General features: G+C 39.1%; 1 protein-coding gene across 1 annotated transcript in view; it reads right to left on the bottom strand.

Moving 5' to 3' along the window:
- LMBR1 (limb development membrane protein 1) overlaps positions 1–12256 on the bottom strand; it is a 135644-nt gene that overhangs the window by 25733 nt on the left and 97655 nt on the right. Inside the window, exons 6-9 of the mRNA XM_065400140.1 lie at positions 11033–11159; positions 10424–10492; positions 8427–8491; positions 6321–6393 (exon numbers count right to left, since the gene is read on the bottom strand). Of these exons, the coding sequence (XP_065256212.1) occupies positions 6321–6393; positions 8427–8491; positions 10424–10492; positions 11033–11159 (334 nt within the window). The remainder of the gene's footprint in view (positions 1–6320; positions 6394–8426; positions 8492–10423; positions 10493–11032; positions 11160–12256) is intronic.

The raw sequence follows: 12256 nt of genomic DNA, 5'->3' as shown, positions 1-12256 counted from the left end.
TGCTAATAATCAAAGATCAATTAATTGCCAAAATTAGGCTATCCCATCATACCATCCCCTCCATAAACTTATCAAGCTTAGTCTTGAAGCCAGATATGTCTTTTGCCCCCACTACTCCCCTTGGAAGGCTATTCCAGAACTTCACTCCTCTAATGGTTAGAAACCTTCGTCTAATTTCAAGTCTAAACTTACTAATGTCCAGTTTATATCCATTTGTTCTTGTGTCCACATTGGTACTAAAACTTAAATAATTCCTCTCCCTCCCTGATATTTATCCCTCTGATATATTTATAAAGAGCAATCATATCTCCCCTCAGCCTTCTTTTGGTTAGGCTAAACAAGCCAAGCTCTTTGAGTCTCCTTTCATAAGACAGGTTTTCCATTCCTTGAATCATCCTAGTAGCCCTTCTCTGTACCTGTTCCAGTTTGAATTCATCCTTCTTAAACATGGGAGACCAGAACTGCACACAATATTCCAGATGAGGTCTCACCAGTGCCTTGTATAATGGTACTAACACCTCCTTATCTCTACTGGAAATACCTCGCCTGATGCATCCCAAGACCGAATTAGTTTTTTTCATGGCCACATCACATTGGCAGCTCATAGTCATCCTGTGATGATAAAATTCTTGTTATTAATCCCTAAATGCATGACCTTGCACTTTTCACTATTAAATTTCATCCTATTACTATTACTCCAGTTTACAAGGTCATCCAGATCTTCCTGTATGATATCCCAGTCCTTCTCTGTATTAGCAATACCTCCCAGCTTTCTGTCATCTGCAAACTTTATTAGCACATTCCCGCTTTTTGTGCCAAGGTCAGTAATAAAAAGATTAAATAAGATTGGTCCCAAAACCGATCCCTGAGGAACTCCACTAGTAACCTCCTTCCAGCCTGACAGTTCACCTTTCAGTACAACCCGTTGTAGTCTCCCCTTTAACCAGTTCCTTATCCACCTTTCAATTTTCATATTGATCCCCATCTTTTCCAATTTAGCTAATAATTCCCCATGTGGAACCGTATCAAATGCCTTACTGAAACTGAGGTAAATTAGATCCACTGTGTTTCCTTTGTCTAAAAAATCTGTTACCTTCTCAAAGAAGGAGATTAGGTTGGTTTGGCACGATCTACCTTTTGTAAAACCATGTTGTATTTTGTCCCAATTACCATTGACCTCAATGTCCTTAACTACTTTCTCCTTCAAAATTTTTTCCAAGACCTTGCATACTACAGATGTCAAACTAACAGGCCTATAGTTACTCAGATCACTTTTTTTTCCTTTCTTAAAAATAGGAACTATGTTAGCAATTCTCCAGTCGTATGGTACAACCCCTGAGTTTACTGATTCATTAAAAAATCTTGCTAATGGGCTTGCAATTTCATGTGCTAGTTCCTTTAATATTCTTGGATGAAGATTATCTGGGCCCCCCCGATTTAGTCCCATTAAGCTGTTCGAGTTTGGCTTCTACCTCGGATGTGGTAATATCTACCTCCATATCCTCATTCCCATTTGTCATCCTACATCTGTAAGCTCCTCATTAGCCTCATTAAAGACTGAGGCAAAGTATTTGTTTAGATATTGGGCCATGCCTAGATTATCCTTAACCTCCACTCCATCCTCAGTGTTTAGCGGTCCCACTTTTTCTTTCTTTGTTTTCTTCTTATTTATATGGCTATAGAACCTTTTACTATTGGTTTTAATTCCCTTTGCAAGGTCCAACTCTACATGGCTTATGGCCTTTCTCACTTTATCCCTACATGTTCTGACCCCAAAAAGGTAGCTTTCCTTGCTAATCCCTCCCTTCTTCCACTCCTTGTAGGCTTTCTGCTTTTTCTTAATCACCTCTCTGAGATGCTTGCTCATCCAGCTTGGTCTGCAACTCCTGCCTATGAATTTTTTCCCCTTTCTTGGGATGCAGGCTTCTGATAGTTTCTGCAACTTCGACGAAGTAATTCCAGGCCTCCTCTGCCTTTAGATCCACAAATTCTTCAGTCCAATCCACTTCCCTAACTAATTTCCTTAATTATTTAAAGTTAGCCCTTTTAAAATCAAAAACCCTAGTCCCAGATCTATTTTTGTTTATCCTTCCATCTAGTTTGAACTGAATTAGCTCATGATCACTCGAACCAAGGTTGTCCCCTACAACCATTTCTTCTATGAGGTCCTCACTACTCACCAAAATCAAATCTAAAATGGCACGCCTCTTGTTGGTTCTTCAACTACTTGGTGAAGGAATCCATCAGCTATCGCATCCAGGAAAATCTGAGCCCTATTATTATTACTAGCACTTGTCCTACAGTCTATATCTGGGAAGTTAAAGTCTCCCATGATCACACAATTCCCATTAGTGTTTACTTCATTAAAAAGATTAAAGAGGTCTCTATCCATATCCAAATCGGATCCCGGCGGTCTGTAGCTCACTGCAAGCACTATCTCAGGGGAGGCTCTAGTAACTTTCTTTCCCAATGTGATTTTTGCCCAGACAGACTCTGTCTTATCCATTCCATCACTTCTTATTTCTTTACAGTCTACCTCATCATTGATATACAATGCTACTCCACCACCTTTGCCTTTATTTCTGTCTTTCCTAAAAAGCACATAGCCTTCAATACCTGTACTCCAGTCATGACTACTATTCCACCATGTTTCTGTTATCCCTATAATACCCGGTTTCATTTCCTGCACCAGTAGCTCTAGTCCCTCCATTTTGTTACCTAGGCTCCTCGCATTAGTGTACAAACATCTTAATTTTTGCCGTTTTGCTTCACTGACATTCTTTACCCGATTAGGCACAGACATTCTACCGCCAGTATCACCTATTAGACTGGTATCTACACTACCCTTCCTCCTTACGTCCATTCTCATACCCACGGCAGTATCCTTTCTTACTTTGTTTTCTTCCTTCTCAATGTTAAATTCCAGCGTGGAGATTACCTGGACATCTCCCAACCATCTCCCCCAAATTCCTAGTTTAAAGCTCTCTTAATCAGTTGTGCCAGCCTCCATTCTAGAAGTCTATTTCCCTCCTTACTCAGGTGAAGTCCATCCCGAGAGAACAGTCCTCTGTCCATGAATGCTTCCCAGTGGCCATACATCCCAAAGTTCTTCATCCATAAAAAATGGCAAAATTGTTAAGTCATGATATATCACAAATCTTGTAATTTTAGGGGGAGGAGCTGGGGGGGAGGTTAAGTTTCTCATGCCAGAAGTAATTCAGGAATTTTATGATGTTTGACTTCACTAAAAATGGCTATGATTTCCCACTATTCTTAAGACTGAAGCTACAGGTCGCAGGTAGTAATGAAGGTCACTATTTCCCTACAATCTTTGCACGTGGAAGTGAGGCTGCCTCTAGTAAAGATGGGTACCAACCCCCATAGTTCCTGAAGGATCTGAATCCAAGCTATCCTCTGTTGACTAATACACACTGGCTAGCATACATATATATTATGCTGACAACACTACCCACAATATTTATTCCAAGCAGTTAAATATGCATATTATTAAACATTAATATAGCAGTTATCTAGTCCAAATTGGCTTGTATCTTTATTATAGTCCTGTTCACTTACGCTAAGTATTCCATATCACCTTGCATTAGCTGAAGTAAACTTTGGTTTAAGTAGATAGGAAAACTGTCAACATAATGATATATAATTGTTTCCTCATAGCAAGAGAAAAGCATTACCCTCACAAATCTATCCATCCTGGCACAGGCCTAGAAGGTATCTTCATGCCTCTTAGTATGTGGAATGCATGGGTTTTCGAACAAAAGATAAAGGGAACACCATGGTACCAGAAACAAACAAAGTAAAAAGTTGATTAATTGAATCCAGTTTCAGGTGAAGTATATAGTACCTTATACTGGTAAACATGCGTAAGCAGGGTCGGAATGAGCTCTCCCCTGACATCTAGTGATGAGCTGAGGAAGGGGACTTCAGGACCCGACCTTGTTTGCATGGGCACACCCATCCTGGTGTTTGGCTGGTGTTGGATCAAAAGTCACTTTGCTGTTGGGGCAGAGGTACTAAAGGGTTGTTATTCTTGTTGTGTGAATCAAGGGCAGCTGAAATGTGCTTGGCATACCCTGATTGAGGGACTAACCCTCAACTAAACTGCAGGTGGTAGGCAGGGGACATGGGTGCCAAAGCCCAGGGGAGTGGACAGAGGGTGGGGACAGGTACTTGTACCTGGTGATGTGGGCCCTACCTAAGAGTCCTAGACACCATTTGACCATTTCTCTCTCCACTGTGTAATAACAGAGAAGATTAAGACTCAATTGAGAGTCTTGTTGCACACCAATAGAACTGAAATCATGGATAACCCGGCCTAAGCATTAGGCCTGCTTTGGGACAGTGTCTCTGATGCAAGAAACTGCCCAGTCTGCACTAGCAATGAGGCTTCCCCATTAACAGCTGAAATCACAGAGTTGAAATCACAAATCTGAAATCACTGAAAGCTGTGTTAAGTGTCAAGACGTTCCAGAACGGCAGAGAGGTTGGACAGCAAACATCTGGCAGAGAGTGGGAGATGAGCTCACACAGATGCACCTCTGACCTCCGGGTCATCCCTGACCAAGGACAACAACTGTGAGTGCGGTGTGGTGCAGGGAGAAAGAAGGGGCATGTTAAAAGAACTTTTAGTTGCTGGCCTTAATAACCTGAGGCAAAAGGACATTGCTCAACCTACTCTGGGGTGGGTCTTTTGCTTATGGCTTTAGGTTTATGAATCCTGCTTGTTGCGTTTTCCCAAATTAATGCCGGGTTACTTCCCTCTTTTTATTAAAAGTTTTTTTTCTACACTCTGACTCAGTGCTTGAAAAAGGGGAAGTGTTGCCTCAGAGGTGCAGAGAGGGTGGTGTGTAATTGTCCCAGGTTAATGAGTGGGGGCTCGAGCCAGTTTTGTGTTGTATCGTTGAAAAGGAACCCCTAGATATTGAACCTGGCCCTTGTTGCTGCTGACTACAACTGGCAGAAGGGTTGTACAAGTAAGGTATAAAAAGATGGCTTTAAGAACATAACTTTGGGGAGCGTATCTTCTGTGTAAAGTGAATGCAATATCGCCACACAGGACTGCTCTTTGGAGACTGGTATCGCATAGAACCTTTTTCCTGTACCATATTAATAAACCAGATAGACATTGATTATTTGGTCTCGAGCATATTGTATAACAAACCAAAGTGTGGTCACGCAATTCATTATACAATTTATCAACACCTTGGTGAAGATGGCAGCACTGCATGTCCCAAACAGAAAACAACAAGGGGACAAGGGAATATAGAGTGAAGACTGAAGGTAAGAATGCAGGGAAATAGGGCAAGAGAATGTCAGTGAGGGCAGAAGACTGAAGGGAAAGGGAGGAAAAATCCAGTAGAGTAGAGTTTGCAGGAAGGGGTTGACAAGAGGTTGGCATGAGAGTAAGATAATAAAGCCTCCCCTGAGTGATTAGAGTGAGACACCACCAGGCTGAGTGCAGGACCTATGGATAAGGGCTTTTTTCCACTCTGAAAATGGTCAGACAAATTGGGGATGTATGGCTTCTTCATTGGGTTAAAAACAGAACAATTAAAAAGGTAAACCAAAACACAACTTTTTTTAAAAAATCATGATTTTTAATAGAGTCAAAAATTTTTGAAATCTTAGTTTTTGCAACATCATTATACACATGTACTTCACCAATAACTGTTTATGAAGTGCTTTGAGATCACATGAAAGACGTAGCAGAAGAGCAAAGTTACACTAAAATGCAGGAATTACTTAAAAATTTCTGAACCTACTGTAATGGATTACATTAAAATTCTCTGTTGGGAGCCTCTGGATTGTGGAAAGCTGCTCTGACATGTAAAATTTAAGTTAATAATTCATTAAAAAATAAATCAAGGATCACCAAGTGATCACTCATCTCCTAAGCTTACAAAATGCAAAAATCCTTCCTCTTTACAGTACCCGGTGTCTTATTAGTAACTGGATTCCTCTCCAAATTAGACTAAGAATTTACTTATAGCAATTTAGAAATATGTTTGATTGTAGTGGCAAAACAACTGACTTGTTGCCAATTAGTCTGAGCCTTCACATCACAGACAGACTTCCTGAACATGATCGGAAAACCACCAATAACAGATATTATCAAATAAAACCGGGAGGATCCTCTTGGTCCTGTGCAAGTAGGGGCATGGAATAGTTGAAACGAGTGAAAGCCTACAGCTTCTAGGACAAGGTAAGAGAACCAACTTATTTTATGGTGAAATGAACACTCAAGACCAGGAAGTGCTGTTTTTCTCTGGTTTAAATATTATATTATTACACAACACACGTACCATTTAGTCTCCTCTGGATTGCTTCTTCCTCTAAGGTGATGATGTACATCTGTTCATCCAGGTCTTCAAGGATCTGAAATTAGAAATGCAAATGCTAATTGATATACACATTCATTTACATGTGATATCTTGCTTGCCTGAATTTATTAATCTACTTTTTGAATTAAAACCTACTTTTAAAGAAAATATAAACATTACTGGTACAAGAAGGCTGCATAAAATATTATCACATTGTCTACGATTAAAGATACTCAGAACTCCAATTATAATCACATGGTTAACTTTCCCATAAGCTTTCCTTTTGGTCTGAAACTTTGTTTAGTCTCAGTCCAAAGGAATTTGGGAGGAAGGGAGGCTAGGAGGAGTTTAAGCTAAATTCAGTCATTTCAATTACACCAAAAAAAAATTTTTTTTAAATCATCTTGTGCACAAAAAATCAAAAATGGCCAACAACTTATCAAACTTCACATTTGACTAGACTACAATAAGGAAGAATTGCAGAGTTTGTAAAAACAATTACTGTAAAGTTTACATGACAAAACAGTTTTCACAGAGTCTGACATTTCAAGTGGCAAAATTGCCAGCGAAGTTGTGAAAAAACATGCAATTTTAGTCACGTTATTAGGTTTTGTGTATCTACAGAGCACTTGAGCTTAAAAAACTTAATAGGTGTGAAAATGCTTAATGCTCTCCAGTGTCACAGGTAGGGTTTTACCAGTCATTTTATTCCCAAAAATACCAGGCAATGAAATTGAAAAAAATTAATGCTCTCACACTGTCATCTCCATGCCTTCTTTCATGCAGCACTTATGTATAGTATAAGCTTCCCTGAATTCACACATAAGGCCACTACCACATCCACACATAAGTCCCTCTTACAGACTCATTTCTGTCATGCTGCCTATAGTGAACCAAGTTCCCTAGTACCATAGGCACAGACTTCTGCTCGCATTGGTGGGAGCTCGACCCACCTCTGCCCCCAGCCCCGCCCCCTCCCGCCCCTGCCCCGCCCTCATTCCAACCCCTTCCCCAAAGTCCCTGCCCCAACTCCGCCCCTGAGCGTGCCACGTTCCTGCTCCTCCCCCTCTCTCCCAGAGCTTGCTATGCTGCCAAACAGCTGTTTGGCAGCAGCAAGCGCTGGGAGGTAGGCGGAGAAGCGGGGACGCGGCGCGCTCAGGGGAGGAGGCGGAGCGGAAGTGAGGTGGGGTGGGGTGGGGAGCTTGGCTGCCAGTGGGTGCAGAGCACCCACTAATTTTTCCCTGTGGGTGCTCCAGCCCCAGAGCACCCACGGAGTCGGCGCCTATGCCTAATACATAAGTTCCCTATTGCTTTTCTCCCTCCCAAACTCTCTCATTTGTTCTTCGACTGTGAGTACTTCACAGCAGGGACCAGCCTTTTTAAGTGTTTGGAAAGTATCTAACACATAGTGGGCATTACCACAAATAAAAAATATCAATACTAGTAGTAATTCAACCCTAGTGCATACAATATATTAAAGCTGGTCAGTTAAGTTGGAAAAAACAAATACCACCATAGAAAAGTTTTATGAAGAGCACAGATAACATGCTATGAAATCAAGACATTCTATTTCTTACCTATTCAATATTTCTATACTAATTACGAAAACTTGGCGGAATTAGACATCAAAGTTACTATCCATATTATATGATTGCATAAATTCAGTGATTCTAGAATAAGTAAATACATATGGTTTACAGAATCAGGCATTATAAATTAAAATAGTCATTTAAAAACAAAAACATGCAAAATATTCTATAATCAATCCCAATAGGAGCAACTCAGGCCCTGATTCTAAGAAGACTTATGTAAATGTTTAAATTTTAAGCATGTTAGTAGTCGCCTGATTACTAAAGTTAGCACATGTATAAATCTTTGCTAAACGGGGGCCACATTGTGTAAAACATGGGGCATTGGTTTTAAAGTGCAGATACCAGAAAGTTTTGCAATCCAGTAACACAATCAATTATCATTGTTTAATATGTGCAAAAAATTATTTTGCAAAAAGAAATTTGTCTGAATATGGCTATGTTACTGTACCTTCTATTTTAAAATATTATCAAAAGTGTAGAAATATATTGTACTTACTGTTGGCTTCACCAGTAACTGACCCATCACTGTAAACATTCGTGAAAGCCCCACTGGCGTGCATACTGCGGAGGAAAAGATATAAATAACCTTGATTAGAAAATGTACAGTAATTATATCGATATTATGAACATACCCTTCCATATAATTGAATACTGTGCTTTTTCTACTACATTTTGATCAGACCTCTGTAATCCACCATCACACAAGAAATATCACAGATATTACAGAATATTGAACAATCCCCTGGGCCTGGTTCTGAGATTACAAACTGGTGATCCAAAACTTTTTACCAGCATGGAGTAGAATGTCATCAAAGATCCCTTCATTTGTTTAAGCTGGCTACTCTTTACATATCTGCTGCCGTATACTTTGAATAAATGGTTAACTGCGGCTTTACACAAATACATGAATGTAGATTTGCTTCCTATCTTATTAAGCTGATAATAGCTTCAGTAAATTTCTCACAAATTTTTAAAGCCGCCTCTCATTTCATACACTACTAATGAAGACATTACCACCAAAAAGCCTTTTAAACTAACAAGTTAGGTGGTTCTCAGGAATGGTGTTTGCACACATTTTGGTAAGTATGACCATTAGCTGCCAGTTGTAACAGATCTCCAGTGTTGAAAGGTCATGAAGAACACCTTTGCCTTCAAACAGTGTATAACACGTGAGTATGTGGGAGATGGTGGAGGTGATGATTTGGAAAGTGGGAGAGGCGAAGACCTAAATTTATGACGTTCATTATTAGAAAAGGCATTCTTGTTTAACAAGAAGGTATAGAAGAATGAAATGGATTGTTCCTTTCCTTTTACTCTATTTTTATTAAACAGTATTTCAGTACGAACATTAAGAGTTATGTAAAAAATTTCAGACTTAGTGCCTAAAATCAGACAGCTAAATCCAAAGTTCTTCAGGTCTGATGAAGTGACAATTGCTGGCCCTGTCCTTTGTAGTGAGCCAATTAAAGAATTCGCACAATGGCTGTACACTTTTCATCTAAAATTCAGACAAAACTCATGACAGTCAAAGGGAGAAGGCCACTCTCCCTTTCTTAGTAACTGCAGGAAAACATGGTTCAAATGATAAGGGAACTGTGGGCTCTCACTGGGATCTGTAGCTTTACATCACCATTTCCCTCCAATGGGGGAGAGAGTCAGACTTTAAGTGGCCCTGGCTGATCAGAGGTAGTGACTGGATGTACGATAGTCAAATGATCCACCAGTAAGACTGACAAAGACCCAGGTCCAGGTCACCATGGCCAGTGGGTCAGGGATTTTCCTTTCTGGGTTTTTTTCCCTTTCTTTCCTTCCTTTCCATTCCTTCCATTCCATTTTTTCCTTTCTTTCCTTCCTTTCCATTCCCCTCCAATGGGGGAGAGAGTCAGACTTTAAGTGGCCCTGGCTGATCAGAGGTAGTGACTGGATGTACGATAGTCAAATGATCCACCAGTAAGACTGGCCAGGACCCAGGTCCAGGTCACCATGGCCAGTGGGTCAGGGATTTTCCTTTCTGGGTATATAAGGAGACATTTCAGGTGCAACAGGAGGGAGAATTGTCTAATGACTGTAGCATGAGACTGAGTTCTGGATCAATTCCTGTCCCTGACTTGTGCAATGTCGGGTTTTTCCCCCACACTTTGTAAAAATGTGGATACCTTGTAAGAAGCATGAGGATTAGTTCATTTCATTTGAAAACTGCTTGGAGGTCCTGAGGTCCTAAGATGAAAGGTACTAATTCTATTGGTTTACATATTTCAGGAACCAAAAGTTTGAGGTATAAGTTTTTAAAGAGAAAAACCTCCATGGGAACACAAATCTACCACTAGCAAAATAATTTAGAAAAAATCTAAGTGAAAAAAGCACTTGGGAAAGTGTCATAATACCTCTAATTCATTCTTTTTTCATCCTCAAGTTATATGCAGTAAATTCACCTGAACCTCCTATGAACTAAAAATATTACTTTTCTTCTACAATAGTCAGGAAAATACTTACAGAGAAGTAATAAACATCCCATCAGTGATATACAGGAATATAAATAAGGGAGGTAGAATTCCCAAAGATCTGTAAAGAAAATTTTCAACACAGTGATAAACAGCATATATTTAATAGGCTATGCTCTATTTGAATCTATTTACTAGTAGTTAGCAAATACTAAGAAAATTTAGTTTTGAGTCTGACTGGCTTAAACTTAGATCTTTCCTTAAGTTAGAACAATTTAAGGAAATGACTTTTTCAGGATTGCACAATACGATTTAAAAAAGTAAATAAAAAATTAAGCAGTTTATAAAATTGTGAACAACAATCTCCTTGACACTTTGGGAAGAAAAAACAAATATCTTAAAAGCTACTTGAAGAACGTACTTCTAAAATTAGGTATGTAGACACTGTGAGCAAGAAAGCTGAATTTCTTCAGTATACCATAAGAATCGGGTAAAAACACTAGCTGAATCCAAAAATCAGGTGCTGATTGGGAATGGGTTACATTTGTTCAAAGTAAAAAAAATTAGTGCAGTATGGGGATTTACTATAAATGAATTTTAATTGAAAACATCAACTTCTATGCTGTACACAGCTAAAATTATTTTTAAAAATATTCCATACCATACAAAGACTCCATACTGGTAGCATCATTGTCAATGAGAGCTGAAGCCACCCACACTATTCCAAGGATAAGCAGCCCAAGAAGAATAAGCATAACAAGTGTTTCCAAAATACGTGCTCTGATCCCCTGGGAAAAATAAAACATTTTCAATATATTCAAATATTCTGAACATAAGGAAAATTAAATAAGAATTATACAATTTCACACACACATACATATATATATACACACACACACACACACTTTAAGAGCACATGCAAGGTATTTTTACACACAAGGGAAAAAGCATCTAAGGGCTTATAACTTCATACTGCCTAAACTAGCTTTTTCCCTTAAAACCATAGAAAATTGTTTAAAATTACTTAAACTTTACAGTTCTCATTAATCTCATTATTCTATAAAAAATTCTTTATACCTTATGATTTTGCTAGGACAGTTTTAAAAGATGGATTACTTTTCTAATACTTTCAGCCAACAAAGTGGATTAGCAAATTTTTATCTATGATTCCAATCAAAGGAATGGAAAGCCAATTATGGCAAATAGCCAAATAGTCCAGCCAACATTAAGCCCTGCATAGGTACAATGCACCAATCTACTTAAAATAGTCTTCCACTGTAATTGCTTCTGCACCATTCCTCACAGTCTACAGAGCCCTCAAGTGTACAGTTAGAGTACTACTCACTCTCTATCTAGCCACCTATTGTTGCTGCAGTTACATCAATTACATCAGACTTCTAATGTGCCCAACATTGGGTGGAACACACTTCATCTCGAATACACATACACCACACAAGCATATAAAAAGATCTCTATGATACATACACGCACAAAGCATAAAAGGCTATATTAATGCATTGTTAAGTTCGCAAATTTAAACAGAATATACAAGAGAATACATTTAGCAGTCTACTCAATAATAAATGTTAGTATTACTATGAGAACCTAAAATTTTTCTTTACACATCCCTAACAATGTAAGTAGCCCTGCAATTACATTAACAGCTTTTATATTTAATTTTCTTGGTTTTCCTGAAGAAACCTTCTCCTTTGGGATTTTCAATACAGGTCCCCCTCTACCCTCAATCCTGCTGTGGTCACAGCTTGTCTGAGGGTTCTGCCTTCTGTTGTCTGCACACGTGCATCCCAAGTGTGTGAACCTGTATTGAAAAATCTACTCTAAGAACTCTAGTTACCAGTGAAAAAGAAACAGCTACTCGCCTTCC

This window comes from Emys orbicularis, chromosome 2, assembly GCF_028017835.1.
Source record: "Emys orbicularis isolate rEmyOrb1 chromosome 2, rEmyOrb1.hap1, whole genome shotgun sequence".
Taxonomy (NCBI): Eukaryota; Metazoa; Chordata; order Testudines; family Emydidae; genus Emys; species Emys orbicularis.
Note: the sequence above shows the minus strand (reverse complement) of the source record. Positions and strands in the feature narration are given on the sequence as shown.